At 49.4% G+C, this 19,958-nt stretch overlaps 1 protein-coding gene across 16 annotated transcripts in view; it reads left to right on the forward strand.

The window, feature by feature from the left end:
• The window catches only part of OTOF (otoferlin), a 127,682-nt gene that overhangs the window by 27,404 nt on the left and 80,320 nt on the right, over positions 1 to 19,958 (forward strand). For all 16 annotated transcript variants that reach the window (XM_080388275.1, XM_080388286.1, XM_080388285.1 and 13 more), the window contains exon 4: positions 13,500 to 13,599. In XM_080388275.1, the coding sequence (XP_080244401.1) occupies positions 13,500 to 13,599 (100 nt within the window). The remainder of the gene's footprint in view (positions 1 to 13,499; positions 13,600 to 19,958) is intronic.

Below are 19,958 nucleotides of genomic sequence, written 5' to 3' on the forward strand. Positions count from 1 at the left end.
TTTCAGAAAGCAGAAAATAATCCACTGCGGAACTGCTATAGAAAGAGTATAATGGAAAAAATTATGAATGCTGATGCATTAGGTTTCCTCTCTTGTCTTTGTCTGATTGCCCTCCTCGCCCAGAGCAGCACTTGGAGAGCAGGCACTGGGCAAGCAGGACATTGTAAGAGCTACGTTTTGCAACTCAGAAAGTGCCATGAGAGTTTCCTTGAGACAGTGCTTGGACCACAGCTGGGCAAGCCTTTTGGCTGCCCGGCTTGCTTAAACATTGCAGAGGTCTGAGCTGCAGACCTTGAAGCATTGTCAGTGATGTGGGAGATTAATTTCTCCCTAGTTTCTTCCCTTTCAGTGTGGAAGATCCCAGGGATACCCTGAGGTATCACACCCAGGTTCTCTATCTGACTCACCAGACCACCAGATGAGTGGTGCCTCAGGTGCACACATCAAGATGTTATTTTTTTCTAGAGAATTGCTAAAAGGCAGAAAACAATTAAATCTCAAATACAACTGAGTATGCTTGTAACCCAGACAAAATATTCACATAAGATCACTGCACACTGGTCTCGTGCTTGGTTTGCTTTTGTCTTGGTCCAAAAGAATTTTTTTAGAGTTCCTTTCTAATTTCACCAGGAAGACAAAAAAAAAAAAAATCATAATGGGAGGATCTGACAGCATTTGGGGGCCACCTGCACAATTTAGTTGTTGGGGGGGGGTTGTTATTTTTATATGTGTTTTGGATCCTCAAACTTTATTACATGAAGTCCAGACTGCATATGTGTCTTGGAGGGGAACTTACACCTGTCTTAGTAGCTGGGAGCAATCCAGGAACCTTGAATATCTAAACATCATAGAACCAAGTTCTCCTACTAATCCTTTTAGTGCTGGCTTGAAAGTTGCTCTTCAGTGCTGTTATGGGCTGTCTTTCAACAAACTGTTGGTTTCAAGAGTCTTTGGTTTTGTGTTATTGGCTGTGCAGGAGCCAGAGGGATCCAATAAAACAGATAAAAGCTCTGGAACAGCTTTTATATGAGGAACTATAAATTAAACTAACCCTCTTCAATTCAACAGAGAGCATAATGAATAGCCACGAGGTTAAACTGGGGAGGACGCAGCTACTTATCATCTGTGTCAGTAGAAAAACTTGGAAGACAAGAAAATGAAGACAGCGGGAGGGAGGCTCGGGGTGCAGTGGGTCTTCAGATGATGCTGGGTGAGCTGTGGCAAGCCGCACCACGAGACCTGGTAGATACTGAAAGTTTACAGGTTCAAAACTGAATTTGTCATCTTCATGGACGAAAAATCAGCGTGAGTTTATTGAACACAAAGACACCCCCTCTGGCCCCAGGAGTCCCAAGGTGGACACCATACGTAGGCCAGAAGAGTCATACTCTGGACGGCAAGGTCTGATGAAGCATGGTCCTTCATGATGTATCTGGGTAATCATTACAAATGAATTTATAGAATTATAGAATCATTTATCTTGGAAAAGACCTTTAAGATCATCCAGTCCAACTGTTAACTCAGCACTGCCAAGGCCACCACTAACCCATGCCCCTAAATTTGTCGTCCTGAGAGCCCGAGTCCCCCATCCTCCTGATCCATGGGCTGCACTCTTTCTTTTCATGTTTTTTCTTAAATCAGCACTGATTTTCATCTCCATTTTCCATTGCACTTCCTGAGTTGTGGGATTATTCACCTTAGAAGGAGGTCCTACTCCAACTTCTCCTCTAGGTGATGCAAAATGGATATGGTGGGGACCAGTCCAGTGAGCAGGGTCTCCTCCACATACCCTTCCACAAAGCAGGGCGAGTGGCAAATGCTCCAGACCATGAGGTCTATAAAGCCCAGCTTAGCTTCCTAGTCCTAAGGACTGGTGCCTGTGGTACACCTACAGCTGCCCAGTCCACAGGCAGATGTGTCATCTACCTGAAACCTTCCTCTCCCACAAAACCCATTGCAATGGGATCACTGCAGCAAGCAAGTCTGAAGTCTCATTAAGACTTTCTAGCATCAGCTTCCACGGAAGGTAAAAGATAGATGAACAGGGTGTGCTTCGTTATGACCTGGGAGGACTGATGTCACCAGGGGCAGGAACCTGGAAAGGCAAAAGTTTCCATACCGTGTCAGAGACACAAGCTAATCAGCTGAGATGTCTACAGAGGTATCAGCTCAGCCTTTCTGCGAATGATACCATGTTATACAACTTGTCCAGTTTTGCAGGCAAGGCTGGCACGTGAAAAAAGAGCTGAAACGCTGAGCCCGGTGGAGAAGGGAAGCCACTGATACAGAGATGAGCAGAATCCAGACTTCCCTGGAGGAGCTGCAGATCATCGTGGCTCACCCAAGAGCCACAGTAAAGCGAGCAGGAGAGAAGGCAGTGGGGACAACTGGCTCAGCTCAAGTTGGACATGGCCAGCAAGTGATGATGTGGCTTTTGTAGTCCAGGCTGTGCAGAGGAAGAGGTTTGAGCCTTTTCTTTCATTTTTTATTACCTCCTGAGGCAGGCTGGATGTTCGGCTCCTAAGTGAAATGATACTTCGCTGGCTTTCCAACTGCTTGCTTCTTGTAATGCTAGCAATTCAGATCCTCTGCCTAGAGGTCTGGAGGGCTTGGTTTTGAGTGCTTTCAAGAGGACACCTTCCTTCTCTGGACTGATGCCCACCAAACTCATCTTGCATCACCAAGAAAACACATCATATTGAGATCTGCAGCAACAGGACAATTCCCACCACCTAGCTTTGCCTGCCTGTAACCTGGGCAGGGGGTTTAAGCCCAACAGTCAGTAGAGACTGACCAGAAACTCCCATGATTATTTTCTCCGCACCTTGGATACCCCTAAGGCATATGGGATGGATTTCCCTCAAGCTGAGCAGTCTCTTCATGTGAGCACAGAGAGCTCATGGATCGATGGTGAACTGCAGGACAGCTATGAGTAGGTGGGATGGGCCCTTCCCCAGGGAGAGAGGAAAACAAGCAATTATCAGTGCATTTTAAACCCTGATGATTTTGAGCTGCATCCAGGCTTTTTGCCTTTTGGGGTATTGTTTGGTTTTGTTTAACACAGTGTTGGTCATTAGGCAAAGTCTGTTCTGGAGAAAGGAAGTCTTTCAAGATTTCTTAGCCTTATATTTAAGTTTTAAAAGCACAGAAAGCAATAGGTGGGCTTCCCACAAACAGCAATGAAGACCAGATCTGATATCCCTGGGCAACTTGGGTGTCAGGAAAAGGGAAAACAGGAAAAGAAGAGAGCACTTCTGTTATTGCAGACATCTTATTTTTCACATCTAGGGTAGCTTTAAAATGATCTCTTGGTGGGATCTTGAGCCTAAAGCTCTCCTTTGGAGGCAGCCTGAGACATGAAAGGAGGCTGTAGTGAGGTGGGCTCAGCCTCTTCTCCCAGGTCACAAGCAACAGGACAAGAAGAAATGGCCTCAAGTTGCACCAGGGGAGGTTTAGGCTGGGTATTAGGAAAAATCTCTTCACTGAAAGGGTGTCCAGCAGTGGAACAGGCTGCCCAGGGAGGTGGTGGAGTCACTGTCCCTGAAGGTGTTTAAAAACATGTAGATGGGGCACTTAGGGTTGTGGTTTAGCGGTGGGCTTGGCAGTGCTGGGTTAATGGTTGGACTTGATGATCTTAAAGGTCTTTTCCAACTGAAACAATTCCATAATTCTGTGATTTGGAGATGGCCACCTTGGCAGCTCTGCCTCCAGGGTGGAGCAAAGCCCTGCCAGGCAGGAGGTGCACATGGAGAAGGCTTGTGCAGCAGAGTCACACAGAGGGGGTTGGTGAGCCTCTGCCCTGGGCTTATCCTGCCCCAGTCCCAGTCACAGCCCAGCGGCAATGTGCCAGACACGATTTGGTCTGTCACGTGGAGATTGCCTATGCTTTTCCCTCTTTGTCCTGACATGTCCCATCTCTCTCACCTTGCAGTGTTCACATGTGCTGAACATTTTGCCTCAAAGCCTCCCCTGCTTCTTCAGACCTGGGTTCGTAAAATGACCCTTCATGGCTTACAGTGGTTTCCATATAGCTTCTAGATTCATGCAACTGAAAACCCAAGCCCTCCTTTGCAAGAAGTGGGTTGAATAGTTGAAAATAGTGGTTTTTTTTCTAGCCATTAAAGAATTTTCTAGGGTTATAATTTCCCTGTCTCCCAGCATGTGAGGATGCACGTGCTAAGACATGTCCCAGGGGCTAAGCTGTGGCCCTCTTGCTGCCAAGAAAGGCTTCTTTGCTGTGGGACCTTCTTACTTCACACCAGCAACCTGTCCTTTGGCTCTGTGATGCCTTGCAAGCAGGCAGGACTGGCTGGAAGACCAGAGATGTGCGAGGGGTCCAAAAATGAGTGATGAGAAACCAGGGAGCTGCTCTGATGAGCAGCTGGATGGGTCTGGTTGGTCTGTGAAGCTCATTGGGGTACCTGGGGGAGAGGCAATGACTCTCTGGGAGCTCAGGCTGGAAAAGCAGAAAGTAAACGAGCTGAAAGAGAGTTGCTGTTGGATACTTGGGGGTCTGATGGTATGTCTGGAAGATTCAGTGCTTGCATTTATGTACACACCTGTGTTTGGAAGATACGGGTAAATGCAAACTGTTTCCTCTTGTGGCTTATGTGATGAGTGCTTTGAAGCTTGGACCAAAACCAAGAGCCTTTTCCACTGTCTTAGCCAAATTGCAGCTTCATCTGTAATCATCTGACACTTGAAGTTAAAGCTTCCTAAATCCCTTTCCTCCTAATTACCTCCTTTGCACCGAGCCTGTGCAGTAGGCAAGTCAGAGCTTACACTTGCAAGCACATGTAATTATTATTGTTTTGTTATCATTTGGATAACCTGGTGCAATGTGGGACACACCAGTTGTTCCAGCGCAGCAGCCTCTAGATATTAGAAGCTGCTTCAGTGAATTAACTTCTTTTCTTCCAGCAAACTCTTGCAAAAATTCTCATTAAATAGAAATGGACTTCCTTTTCACCCTGGAAGACAAGTGGAATAGCATAATGAGTGCCAGTCAGCCCTGTTGTATCAAAACATATTCTGTCAGGTAACTAATTTGGGACGAGATTACAGGTCTGGTTGCTAAAGTGGTAATTTGGGTATACTTAAGACTTTGGCATGGTGTTTGACTTGGTGTCATGCAATATTTTGATTAAGAAATGAAAAATTCTGCAAAAATTTGACATGGCGGGCACTGAGAGTGTTACACACACGAGCAGCACTCAATTTGTCACTGAGGATGCTGGCAGCTGGCAGAGCCCGGTGGGGACCAGACCTTGTCAGGCAGCAGTTTTTGCATTTCCCTGCACACAGGGAGCAGTTGCGGCTAGCAGCACGGGCAGGGATGCTGAGTGTGGGGAAGCTGTGTCTAGGGAAGCTGGCAAGGAGCTTCTGCAATTGCTTGGCAGCCCGTGACTAACAGCATTATGTGCTTCAGTGCGGGCTGGGGAAAAAAAAAAAAAGTGTCTAGCTTCAGAGCCTACTGCTTCAGAAAGGTGCTGGAAAAGTGGGGTTGATTAGGGAGGAGTAGCTGGAGTCATTAAAACCTTAGCAGAGCCACCTACACTGAAGTCATCAACAGTTCTGTTTGGCTTATGGGTAAGGAAAGGAAGTGGTGTCCTGGTCGTGTACCAAGAAGCGGGAAATTGGTGGCTGTTGCTCTGGGAGCTGACAAATTCACATGGGTTCATTACCTCAGCAGATTATAGCTGAGCAGGGCTGAGCTGCATGGTCGCTTAAGCCCCATTGATGGTCCAAAAGACTAACATCTCCCATGATCACTTCTTTGAGCATTCTGGGCATCTGTCATTTCCCCATGCTGCCTGTTTTGCATTGCAGAAGCTCTTTAATTCAGGGCAGACTGCGCAGGTGTTTAGGAAAACTGCTGTCCTTCCCCACCATGCCACCACGTTGGAGGCTGTGCCCCCCTCCAGCCATCCCCAGGGACCAGGAGCCCCCAGACCTCCTCTGCCCTCTTGGCAGGTGCCAGGTTGGGCAAGGTAGTGCTCAGTGTAGAGTCTGGGTTGTAGCCATGGTGCAGGAGGTTGGAGATGTTGCTTTGGGTTTGGGGGTGTAACCAAATCCTTCAGTGTTTGCAGCTCTTAGTGTTGGGGTAGGAAGGCATCTGGGCAGGGGCGTGAAGATGCAATGGCTGCTCCTGCCTGCCCTTCCCTCCCACACAATATTCCTCATTTCTCTTGGACACGCTGGAGTATGATGAGCATTGAAAATTTGGGTGGGGAGCAGACGAGGCTGCAGGGATGGGTTCTATAGTGGTTTAGTGTGACAACTCTTTTTTTTTTTTCTTTTCTTCTGTTTTTCTACTCCCCCCTCCCTGTTTGATATCAGATTAAAATCCTAATAACAATCTGCATCTGTCCCAAGCCCCCAGCTGGGCTGGTCGTGGTGAGGGGGGGAAGCTTTCCTCTCCAAAGTACCCTGAGGCTGCCCAGCCCTGGGCTGACCCCTGCCCCTGCATCCCTGCGATGGGCTGGGGACAGTGCATTGGCCTGGCCAGCCCTGGCAGGCAGCACCACAGTGTGGATGGGTGAGGGATGTGCCCAGGCAACACTTAATTCCCTAATTTAGATGGATCCAACAGCTCCAAGTGGTTCAGGAGCATGAGATCAGCTCTCCCTGAGGTCTTTAAGTACAGGCTGGATTCTCCCTTGGGCAGCTGAACCTTCATTCCACTCTCCTGGGCTCTTGCAGGCCTGGCAATGGGTTAAGTGCAGTAGCATCCCTCTGCTTTCCCCACCCTACCTTGCAAGGGGTGCCTGGAGGTGGGGACCAAACCAGGACAGAGATGTCGTGATTTACCTTTTGTCACTTCCCAGGATGTGATGATGGATGGATGGATGGGTGAGTGGATGGATGGGTGGATGGATGGATGGATGGATGGATGGATGGATGGATGAAGATGCCACCCACCAACCAGAGGCTATCCCTAGCTGCAGGAGCAGAATTTGCCCAGGGAGCAAACAGCATCCAAGGGTTGAGCTAGCAGGGAAGGGGAGACAAGGGCAAAGAGCAAAGCATGCCATGTTATGGGTGTGCAGCCATCCCAGACTGCTCTGATCCAAGGCTTTGAGCAAGCTCTAAGCACTGAACCAGCCAGGCTGGGTTTGAAACAAGAGCTATTCCTACAGTCTGATAAAATTACGAGTGACCCAGAAAAACTCCCTTTCTTTCCATCAGCAGAAATGCCAGGGAAGGGAGCAGGGCACTTGATGAATTATGAAACACTTGGAAATGAAGGGCTGTGTAGACAGTGCTGAATATTTTATTGGCTTTTGCTTGGCTTTTGTCAAGGGAGGGGTCTGAGGAAGGAGCATGTTATCCCAAGCCTAACGCGGATGTATCTTCCCAATAAGTCACACGCTTGCAGATGAGCTGGCCCGAGGTCTGTGAGCAGAGCAGGGGAGTGCAGAAACACAGAAGCCAGGCTGGAAGGGTTGCAAGGACATGCTAAGAGGATGGTGAAAGGGCCTGCATCTCACCATCTTCTCAGGAGGTGGAAGCATCTGCTCTTTGCCTGTTACCACCATCCAAATATTGTGGCTGGGAAAAAGCTGCTGCAGGGCTAGGACTGGCTCTGACATACCTGCTTTCATCTGCTCCCACAGCAGCAACAGCTTGCAGTTCTAAGCACTCAGAAGCAGCGTGTGCTTTTGACTGTAGCTCAGCTGGGGAGAACATCAACGTGATGGAGATGTACGTGATGCTGCAGCCTCTGGGCTTCTCACGAGTGATTTTGTCCCAGCCAGAGGCAGCACTGCAGCAAGTCACAGGAGCAGGAGGTGTCTGGAAAATCAGTCTGGGGGTTCAGGAGGGGCCTCTGGCTCTCTGCTGCAGCTGGGGCATGTGCTGTCCTGAGGGGTCCCTCTGTCTGGGACATCTTATTATTCTGTTCTCATGCGGAGATACTGCCTGGCTCTAGGGTCACCCCTATCAGCCCCAGCTCCCCCCCAACCCCACAACCATGCTCCTGAGCAGGCAAGGGAGGGCTGTGCACAAAATGCCTCTTGGAGATCCTTGCACCCTGTTGACTCCTGGGTTTTTTTCCCCCACTCTTTTTGCTATTTGATTTGACAGGGACAGATCCAGATGCGCTCAGGGAGAACCACCATACGGGTGTGTGGCAGCTACCATGCCATAAAGCCTTGAGCACAGAAACTGCCACAGCTCTCATACCCCTCCTGGCAAAGCCACAACAGCTACACTGGAGAAATCCCCCAGTTACCTCTTGTTTCGGAGGTGGTGTTCATATTAAGAGATGACATACTGTGAGACGGGCTGGACCATGGCCAGAGCTGCCAGCTGTGGGGGGCTTCCTTAGCTGGGAAGCACCAGGGAAGAGCATGTGCGTTGCTGCTATGAAGTAGAAACATGCTTTTTCGGACCAGCCTCGCCTGTGCCCTGTCCCACTACCACCAGCAAGGGGGTTTAGAGGAACCAGAAGAATCCTCGTTCCCCCATCTAGGATACCTTTAGGTATTTCCCATGGAATGGAATTCCCTGGAGGCACCAATTAATGGCAAAGTCTCATCATGACTAATTTAAGACTTCAGTTGCTTCCTCGGTGGGGTCAACACTAGCAGCCATCAGCTGGAACCACCACCACCACCACCACCACCACCACCACCACCACCACCACAAATGAGCTCTCAGCTGACTAGTGCCTGGAGCATGCTACCTGCAGAGAAAGGTGGAGGGAGTAGGGCTTGGCTGGTCTGGTGGAAAGGACACCAAGGTCCACCTAAGAGCAGCCTGAAGTTACTTGAAGGGGAGTTACAGAGCTAACTAGTAACTAGGTGAATTAACAAGGAGCAACAGGCACAGCTTGGGACATCAGGAAAATATTATTCCCTTGGAGGGTAGTACAGCCTTAACAAGTCAGCAAAGAGGTGGGGGGTCTCCATCCATGGAGGTTTTTGAGGCTTGGGGGGGTGAAGTCATGGCCAAACTCATCCAGAGCTGTTGATGGTCTTGCTTAGTGCAGGAGGTCCCTTCTACACAACAGGTCTGTGATTCAGACATGCTGGCCCTTGGACAAGAAGCTCTAAGCCCTGCTGTGAGATCTCTTGGGAAACATTTCAGCCCCACGCTGATTTGTTGCTAAAGCAGCAGCTGTGAGCACTGGGCTGTTGGAGATTTCAGTTGGGAAACTGAGAGGTATTTGGGCAGGGATAACTGGCTACAGGCACATTCCCACCCCCTGCAGTTGCACAGTAAGGCAAGGCAGCTCGAAACCGCTTTAGAGCAGCTTCTGCAGCTGAAATAGAAAGCAGAAGTGCCCAAAGCTACAGTACTGTCATGCATCCTCCATCAGCCTGAGGGTACTGAAGTGGATTGCAGTCTAGAGCATTAAATCGATCAGGAAAATTCAGTGATCTGTCTGAACTTGGTGAACACACTGGTGTCAGACACATGCTTGGTTTATGGTAGCTGAGCTTTGAAGACTCTCCATATGCTCATAGGCCACTGCAAAGGCAAGCAAAAGCTGAGCTCTTCCTCAGTCCCATAGACAGGATTGTTTAGGTTGGAAAAGACTTTTAAGGTTATCAAGTCCAAATGTTAACCTAGCACTGCCAAGTCCATGGTATGATTTTCCTGGGCCTCCTGAATGAAATTGCTAGATTATGCTATCTGTAACCAGGCTGAGACAGTCCTCCTTGTGTTCTTAGCTTTTAGGTTAAAAAAAAAAAAGAATTCTGACAATGGTGTCTTCTCATTAAGAGATCATACCATGTCCCTTGGCAAAGGAGCACACCTTGCCTTGAAACCAGGGCTCTTCCCTGAGGGTAGCTCAGTAAACCAGAGTTCCTGGGAGGGTGACAGGGTCCAGGGTAAATTCTCTGGAGGTGAGGCTGGTTCCAGGTTATTTTGCATTTCCCATCACAGCAGTAAGGACTTTCCTCATCACTGAGGGTTATTCCCACTTACAGACGCATAAGCCATCACTGCCTCTGTGCAAGAAGCTTCCCATTCCTTCATCAGGCCGCTCTGGAGCAATACGCGTATGTGAGCCACCGGTACCTGCATCCACCTTGATCTAAGAGGAGCAGAGAAGCCACTACCACAGCTTAGAGCTATGTGGCATTTCCAAGGGGCTGCATATTTATGATGTGCCGTCAGCAAATAGATTAAATAATACCAACACCTACAAACACATGTAAGAGCAAGAACTGCACAGTGTGTTGCTGGCTGAGCCTAGCAACGTTCACAAATCTAACTCATAAGCAACTGTACTAAAATAACTTGATTTTAGAGCTCAAGCCACAAGAGCATCCCTCCAAACTGACCTGCTTTAATCAAATCCAGCCATAGGCAGAGGACAGCCCTCCAGATCCCTGCAGCAGAGCCTGTGCTCACATCCCACAGACTTCCCTCAAGGAAGACTTCCCAAAACAGGAGAGCTGCTGCTCTTGCAAACAGCAAGTATTATTTCACAAACCCTGAAATCCAGGCTGATAGGGAGCCTTCTTCCCCGACAGGCTTGTCTTAGAGAAGAAGCAGGTCTCCATGGGGGCCGGTGGTGCGTTATTCATTGTGCACGAAGCGATGTGAAGCACACAGAGGTGTTAATCTTTGATGACCTACATGGCACCTTGGAGACAGAGTTAAAGGAGCTCGGTGCTGGGACCCAGCCATGCACAGTATGTGGGAGCTGAGGAGGGGAGGTGAAAGTCCTGCAGGGAGAGGCCCCATCCTGCACAGCACACTGGGGAAGCTCTGCCACAGCTCTCCTTTGTTCCTAGAGCATCAAACATGACCAGCAAGCTACAGCAGGACCTGTCAGAAGTTTGCTGGAAAGCAGGACATCCCTGCTGCTACTGCAAGTCAGAGCTAGATAAGTGGATGAGCAACAGTAATGTCATTTTTCTGTTTTGCTTAGGTGGTTTATTAATTTCCTCAGGTAGTTCATTATTTCAAATGAGTGGTGTTCAGTGGGACACCTACACAGCACAGTTTGATTTCTTTGGTCAGAGAAATACCCACAGAGGTGCTGTCTGATCCCCATGCATGCAGGTGTGTGCACAAGGAGGCACAGGGACCAGTGCAAAGAAAGGACGTTTGGGTGGGAAAAGAGGAAAAAAAAAAAAAAAAGAGGTCTGGCAGGGGCAGGACCCAGGCAAATCACACCCCCAGGACCCCAGGGAGCTGAGCAGACCCTGCTCTTCCATCCAGTGCTGTGCTGCATTTCAGAGGGTGCTTCAAAGCATAAGGAGACAGACGGCTTGAAAGGTGGGAAAGTCAAAGCCCATTTCCAGCGCTGCAGCAGGCTGACCTAGGGTAAATCTGCTTGCCCTGCTTTTACCGTGGGTCTCCAGGCTGCTGATGCAGGCAAAGCATTGGGCGCTTGGGTTACACAGGGGCAGAGGCAAGAGAGGAGCCCTCAGCACCCCAGCACACAGCACGGGGAGTTCTTGTCTTACTCTGTGAAATCACGTCTCCATAAACCAGCATCGCAGTAAGCGATGCCTTAAGGTTGGCAAGGAAGCAGTTTAATCAGCAGCAGCTTTCTCGCTGGCCCCAGCTGGCAGAGCACTGCAGGCATATTCCTGGTGTGCCGTGTAATATCTTCACTGTCATCTGGGATCATAGCACTGGAGATGACATGCAAGGCAGACAGGGTAAGGCAGCTCTGTGTTCACTGTTTCAGGGCTTTTTCTGTATCAGGAGTCACTTGATTCACAGCTGGCTCTTCTCAGCCTGGGAAGGTCCCTCTGGTGCCACAGCAGAACATGAAGAACACAAAACTCCTTGACAAGCCATGAGCTGGCAAATAAGTAATGACTTTTATTAGAGAGTGCCAGGCTTCTCCACACTCTGTGGTATCTATTCAGACCTGTAATTTAACAAACGTGGCTGCTTTTAGGTCACACAGTACTGCGCTCCCTGGCTGTACGAGTGGCAGGCTGCAGCAAGCCCAGGCAAGAACCACTAAGAGCAACCAGATGCTGTCATCCTGCTCATCTTGGAGGAGTTCAGGTGGTGAGAAGAAGCTCAGGGGAGAAACAGTCATGATGGTTAGAAGGTGTTATACACCCTCACCTCAACATTCATCTCAGCCCATGGTGGGAGTCAGCCCATGCAGGGCCGGTGGGACAGATGTGAGCCCTCCGCGTGTGTTCCTGTGCAGTCGGGCAGGCTGCTTGTTGCAGCGGTGGGGTTGGAGAAACCAGCTTGTTTTCCACTGAAGGAAAGATGGGAATGCTCTGCTGTCGGGCCGATAGCATCCAGCACAATAATGGGGACAACCTGGGAAGGAGGAAATAATGTGTTAAACCATTGCTCCATGCATGCTGTAAATGTCTCTCTTCAGCTGCAAAAGTTCTTGTGGCTCTGGGTCATGTGGTCCTGGCCCAGGTGAGGCTGTCACCAACTCCACCGGGGTGTGACAAATACGCAGGGACTGAACTTTGGCAGGCAGCTTGCCTCACACACTACAGACCACAGCAATAATAGGATCAAGGATCGTAGGATCATATCAAAGGATCACAGGATAATTCAGACTGGAAGGCAGTTCAGGAGCTCTCTAGCTCGATCTCATGCTCAAAGCTGGGTCAGCTTGACCTCACATGGGGTAGTTCTTGACTTGTTCCAGTTGGGTCTTGAAACTAGTGGTTGGACTTGATGATCTTAAAGTTCCTTTCCAACCTAAATGATTGTATGATATCCCCCAGGATGCAGACAGCCTAACCTCCCTGGGTCTCTGCTGTGTTGGTTGAAGATATCTAGCAGGGTCAGAGTGGTCTGGCACAAGGACACAAGCCTTCAGGCATCAGTTATGGTTAGAGAAGGGAGTCAGTCTCCTCTGAGCAACTTTCAGACTCTCATGCAGAACCTTCAGACTATCTCCATCCAAGTAAACTAACCATCATGAGCCCTGCTCTCCCATCCTGGGCCAGCCCAGATGGGCTGTTCAACTCATCCCCCCTACAACCAGGCACATCCGAACTGCTCCAGGGATGCCCTGCCACAGGATAAACCCTCCTGGGAGGGGGTAGGTTGGGGTCAGGCATGTTGACCTGGGACCTCCCCATGTCATGTCCTGTGCTGACAATGTCCTGGTGCAGATAGGTGAGGAACAGTGCCCTGGTTCTTGCCTTGTTTGATTAACTAGCACAGACATAAATGCAGACATTCAGGATGGAAAAGGCCAATTTGGGTTCCCTTAACTGCCTCCCAGTACTACAAGACTGATGATGCCCAAAGCCTCCTTCTCTTCTTATCCCAACAGTGTTACCTTGAAATGGCTTCTCTCCTGGCCTCTTTGACCACCATCTCTACTGAGCTGTGGTCACTTGCTGCAGCTGCCAGAAACCTTGGCCATGCTCTGATCTTGCGTCTCACATCTACCTCCTCTTAAGGCAAATGGAAAGCAAAACCAGCCAAAAACATATGCTTGGGTGACATGGCCAGCAAAGCCCTTTCCCATTAAAAACAGATGCTGGTGGGTGCTCACTAGAGCTTGCCTGACTTTTCTCTTCTTTCCTCTATAGACTCATTGGCACTTTCTGGATGGTCCTGCAAAAGGTGGTGGAGGAGGGGCAGGTAGAGGTGACGGACACACTCATAGACGACAATAATTCAGCCATTCAGGTAGGTCATGAGGAATAAGCGGCTGCTGCTGCCCTTCAGTCGGTCCATCTGTCCATATTTCTGCTGACTCTCTGAGAACAGAGAAGTCTGTGTTATGCACCTGAATCCTCAACCTTGCCTTCATCCCATTACTCTTGGTCTGAAGGAATAAGGCAGCCAGGACTTTCCTGAGGGTGCACAGCGAAGGCTGGCTGTTCTGCACGCCGTGAGAAGTTTAGGATGGGGGAAAAGCAGGAATGGATCAGGTTTAATCTACACACAGTCTCCAATTGCTCAGGCACCACAGCTCAGAAAAAGCCTGCAATAGACACCCCCTGCAGCACTGCGTTCAGCTCTGGGGTCCCCAGCACAAGGAGGAACATGGACCTTTTGGAGCGGGGCCAGAGGAGGCCACGAAAATGATGAAAGGGCTGGAGCAGCTCTGCTGTGGGGACAGGCTGGGAGAGCTGGGGTGGCTCAGCCTGGGGAGGAGAAGGCTGCGGGGAGACCTTAGAGCACCTGCCAGTGCCTAAAGGGGCCGGCAAGAAAGCTGGGGAGGGGCTTTGGGCAAAGGCAGGTGGCGATGGCACACGGGGGAATGGCTTTACATGAGAGAGGGGAGATGGAGATGAGAGATGAGGAAGAAATTCTTCCCTGTGAGGGCGGCGAGGCGCTGGGCCAGGCTGCCCAGAGCAGCTGTGGGTGCCCCATCCCTGGCAGGGCTCAAGGCCAGGCTGGACGGGGCTGGGGGCAGCCTGGGCTGGGGGAGGGGTCCCTGCCCGTGGTGGGGGGTGGGACTGGGTGGTCTTTAAGGTCCCTTCCAACCCAAACCATTCAATGAAATGTCCTGCTGCTGGAGACTCATGGCAGCTCAGAGCACAGCGTGGTCCTCAGATCCCCACAGAGGAGCTGAGCAGCTGCTTTGACCACAGTCCAGCACCGAGCTCTGCTCCCAGTGCTCTCCTGCACCACAGCAGCCCCACACTGGCTCTGCCCTGGCCATTAGTGTGTCAGCTTTGATCTGTGCCAGTAGCACTGGTTTTCTGAAAAGCTCAACATTTACAGTATTTGTCTCTGACCTCAACACTGCTTTTCTCTGACCCTTGTAGCACATGAGAAATACCTCACGCAGCAGCTCACCTGAAGTCTCATTCTTTATACCCCTCTGGGGAAAATCAGGATAAGAAATACCACCCGGTCTGGAACTGCACCCCTCTTCCAGAGCCTTCAGTGCCAAGGAAAAGGCTCCCTGTTTGCAGAGCAGCTGCTGCGTAACTCAGTGCGTTTCCATCTGGTTAACACATCTCATGGGAGCTGTTTCCTATGGAGACGGGGTTTTATAACACACTTGGAAATACAGTTACTTCTGATCTTTTTGGGTATCAAAACCCTAGTGTTTTAATTAAAAAATAAAGCCTCAGCCTCCCCTCCTTTTCTTATTCCTCTATAAACTGCTTCCTACACTCAGCACAAAGGAAAAGAGCAATCGCATGTAACCCTTGGTGCTAACAACAAGCAATTAGCAATGAAAAGATGAGTGGTTTCATTAGGAGGAGACAGGAGGTGACTTCTCCTGTGGGGATAGAAGGAATGAAACCAATAAAAGTACAAGGAATACAGTCCTAAGTAGGGAGAAAAAAATCGAGGGGGTGCAGACCTGGCATGCAACAATAATACCAGGGTTGGAAATAACAGCTCCTGCTGTTCCTTGGTTTATCAGACTGAGAGTTTCCCTGATGAAAGTCCGTGGGACCCTCCAAAGGAAGACAATCCCATATTTTTAAGGCCCTTCAGTGTCACAGGGAGGAGAGAGGAAAATTAATGGATGAAAATTAAATACATGCAACTTCTTGATGTCAAAAATGATGACATTTGTAGAATGAACTAACCTAGGACTAAGGAGGTACCTGCACTGCCTGGTGCCTTGCAGCCCGGCCAGGAGCTTGGTGCAGCTGCGCAGCAGGTCAAAGCAAACAGCCTGGTACCCTTTGCCTCTGTGTAAGCTGTGTGCTTCTGACAGGAGGCACCGGGAGGAGAAACCAGCTTCCCCAGCCTGTGCCTGAGGTGCTGGATAACCTGCACTCACCACCTCCCCTCTGAAGACCTCATGTCTCCATCTAACCCTGTGTCACGGCAGCTCTGCTGGAGCTGTTTTAGTTGGTATCTGCAGGGTGCTCTGGAAAACACAAATACTGACTGTTGTCTGTTGCTGCAAAATTGGGGCATCCTGGGCAGGGCGGATTTTACAGGAGCAGTGTCATAGTTTAACCCTGGCTGGTATTTAAATACCACACACAGAGCTGCTCGCTAGCTCCTCCCTCACCCAGAGGGGTGGGGAGGAGTGTGGGAAAGGGATGGAAATCTCAAGGGTGGAGATAAGAACAATTTAATAACTGAAACAGAACAAAAATGAAAGAGCAGTAATAACAATGATGACAATAACAGTTATAATGAAAGGGTGGTGGGAGAGAATAAAATCCAACGGGAAAAGGAGAAATCATAAACAAGTGATGCACAATGCAACCGCTCACCACCCGCTGACCGATGCCCAGCCACGATCCTGGGTCCCAGCCAACCCCCCAGGGATCTATACCAGGCATGACATCCCATGGTATGGAATACCTCGTGGCTACTTCAGGCCAGCTGCCCTGCCCGTGTCCCCTCCCAATCCCTTCTGCCCCTCCAGCCTTTTCACTAACAAGGCCTGAGAAACTGAAAAGTCCTTGACTTGATATAAACATCACCCAGCAGCAACTAAAACCATCAGCGTGTTATCAACAGTGTTCTCACATCAGAGCCAAAACCCAGCACTGTACTATCTCCTAAGAAGATAATTAACTCCATCCCAGCTGAAACCAGGACAGCAGAGGTCCCCCTTAGGCAAGACAATAAATCCCCCCATGTTCTGCACACCACAAGCCACATGGATGCACATGCTCAAATTCTGGATTTTTAGAGCCTGCTGTGAGCAGAAACGCCACATCCCTCTGTTTAGCCTGCATTTCTGGAGCATCCTCTGTTCAAACCAGAGCTGGGAGGTGAGGGTGTGTGTTTGCATTTTGAGCTTTTGGCAGGATTTCGGATCCCTTCAGATTCATTGCAACTTCAGGGGCACAGAGACAACTCGGCTTGATCAATTCCCTCTCCAAACCACCTGGTCCCAGCCTTTGCTCCAGCAAAATGATAGATTTAGACTGAGGAAGCCTTGAGAAGGGAGAATCCAGAGGGCAACACCTGAGGCATTTTGCATGGAGAAATATTAGTGGCAATATAAATCTGGAATAGCCCCTGATGCGCAGCAGAGCCAGCCCTCCTGGAGAGGTGACCCACTTTTTCCCAGGCTTGGAATATACTGATCTTTTTAGTAGGCATAGGGGTGGACTGTGGGCAGTGAGGGCTGCTGCAGGAGGAGAGAGGGACCGAAAAATGATCAGACATATTGAGGAGGCAGAGATGGGCAGGTATGGAAAGCCATTGCCCACCAGCTGAGACTGGATAACTAGCTGACTGCGCTTCCTTGTCCTTTGAGATGCGAAGAGAAAGGTTTTGCTTGGAAGCAACCTGTTCCTTGCATTGAGCAAACTCGAAGACAAGGGTTGCAAAAAATCCCCTCCAGAATTAGGATGGAAAGCACTCTCTATATGTCCCCTCTCAACAAACCTTGCCTCTCTCAGCTCCTTGAAAGCTGTGATTTTAAAGGTATGTTTCCTCTACAACGGCACCTGAGCAAGTTCTGGCATTGCATTATCATAGAATCAGAGAACCACCGAACCGGTTGGGTTGGAAGGGACCTAAAGACCATCTCGTACCCACCCCTCTGCTCCCAGCCCCATCCAGCCTGGCCTTGAGCACTGCCAGGGATGGGGCATCCGCAGCTGCTCTGGGCAGCCTTACCTCCAGAAGGGCTGCTGGCAAGCACGGGACAGATGCTCAAGGTGATGTAATGCAGCTCCATTTCTGCAAGGTACCAAGCTGGCAGCAGGGATCCTTGCTGCAGACTGAGGTCCTACCCCTGCACAACCATCCCACCTCCAAACCCACCCTGGGGTGGCCAAATTGCGGGCATGTCCAGGTGAAGCAGGGCCAGCTCCCAACATCAGCTCCCATCTCTGGGGAGAAGGGAGAGGTGCATCTTCACTGCCATCATTTCTTGGATGGCAGTTTCCAGGCATAACTTCATCTTTCTGTAATCAAATGCAAAAGAAGTGTTGAAAATGGTTTTCTTTATTCTGGGCTGACTGCAAAGCGATGCTGGCAGCTCCCAGCAAGCCCTATTAACATTATTGACTTGCTTTAGTAAAGAGATTAAAAGAGCCAGAAACTGTAAAGCCAGGAGGGATATTATGATGGTGCCATCTTGACCTCCTGCAATAGAGGCTCTGGGATGTCTCAGAACTTGTTATTATCTCAAGTGATGTAAAAAAAAAAACCTAATAAAAATGATTTTAAAATGTCCAGTGACAGAGCAATCCACCAGCCCTTCAGTCAATCATTCTGCTTGTTAATTTTCTTTACTGTTAAATTGAGAGTTTTGTTTCCAGTGTGAATTTCTCTTGGTCTCAGCTTACGCCTACTGATTTCTCTTCAAACAAGAGAGGATTTTATTCAGCCCAAACCAAAATCTTTCAGTTTATTACACTCATAATTTTTATTACTTTTCAAGGATTTTTAAACTTTTAAATATAATTTTAACATGAGATTTCATCAAATGTTTCACAACAGCGTTGTGGTGGTTTGAATATGTGAAAAATACTGTTCCAACATGTGTCTTCATCTATCCTCTGCATTTGCTTTTTTAAACAATCTGAAACAGCTTGGTGAGGTCAGCACAGTGTGGCAAGTCATTTTGATTGACTCAAATTTATATTTTGCCATATGAAGAATAATGTCAGTGAAAAGCTTCCATAATGTTTCCAGCTGGGTTTGAGTCACCCTTTAGCTCTCATTTGCTAAATTCTTCCAGGCCATATCTTACCTTGCATTTTCCAGCCTATCATCATCCCTTTGACAAGCTGCGGGTGGAGCAAGTTGGGACAGTGTGCCTCCTCTTAAACATATAGAAAAAAAAGGAAGAATTCACCATATATTTTCCTGCTTCTGGTTTGTTAGCCTTTTTGGTGTGTCCTTGTGTCTCAAATCAATTGCCTTTGCATTGAAAACTGAGTGGGAGTGGAGAACGGTTTTTGCTTTTGCTTTAATCTTTGCAGCAGCTCTTTGCCTTCCAAAATAGAGATGCTTTTAAGAGAGATATCTTTCTGGCTGCTTGTTTCAAAACTGTGGTTTTAGAAGGACTTTGGACATCAGGGCGAGGGTAGAACCAGCAGCTCTTTGCAGCAAGATGAACTCTCACATATCTGATTGTGTTTTAAATCCAGAGAAAGATTTTTTTGGGGAAACTGTTGAGAGGTCCGACCCTGAATTTGCTGCAGCAGCCTGGTGCAACCTTGTGTGTGTAAGTGGGGAAAGACTGTGCAGAAGAGGGAGAATACCTTACTTATACGTGGTTCATCCAGAAGAGGCTTGAGATCAAGCTTGGACAGACCCACTGCCAGTCCCTTCCCACCCAGGCTGGTCATGGCCACTCTAAGAGACCCCTTTCCCAAGCCAGGACAGCACACGGGGCGGTGGGGCTGGGCAGGGACCCCTGGGACCACCCAGCCCACCCCCTGCTCAAGCAGGCTCTCCTACAGCAGCTGCACAGGATCGCATCCAGGTGGGCTCTGGACGTCCCCAGAGAAGGAGACTGCACAGCCTCTCTGGGCAGCCTGTCCCCGTGCTCCGGCACCCTCAAGGGAAAGAAGTTTTTCCTGCTCTCCCCACGGAGCTCCCTGTGCTGCAGTTTGTGCCCGTTGCCCCTTGTCCTGTCGCTGGGCACCGCTGACAAGAGCCCGGCCCCGGCCCCCTGACACTGGCCCTTAAGGTACCTGTGTGCATCGCTAAGATGGACTGATCCAAACCTCCCCAGGATGCCCAAGGCTAGACAAACCCTGCCCAGGGTTGGGATGGGGCCACACAGGAGCAAGGCATCATGCCTCCATGGGGTTTGGCAGGCCAGCACTTAACAGCAGGTCAGAAACTCTTAACAAGGTGAAGCACCACAGAGAAAAACCTACCAATGTGGCATGGCTTCATCTGCTCATGGTGTGCTCAGCTGCTTGGGTTTGTCTGCTGTTCAGGGCTTTTTATGTCTCTCATATCTGATGTAGCTGGTCTGAGATGCACCAGCAACTCCAAGTGAATCAGGTCCATGAGCAGAAGGGAGGCTGCAGCACCATGCCTGAGCTGGGTTGGACCACCTCTTGAAGCTGAAGACCTGCTCTCCAGCTGTCCCATGCACTAGGAAAGAAGAGACTTTGGGGTCAGTAAGGCTCAGAGATCAA

The sequence above is a fragment of the Falco punctatus genome (assembly GCF_963210335.1).
Source record: "Falco punctatus genome assembly, chromosome: 5".
NCBI lineage: Eukaryota > Metazoa > Chordata > Aves > Falconiformes > Falconidae > Falco > Falco punctatus.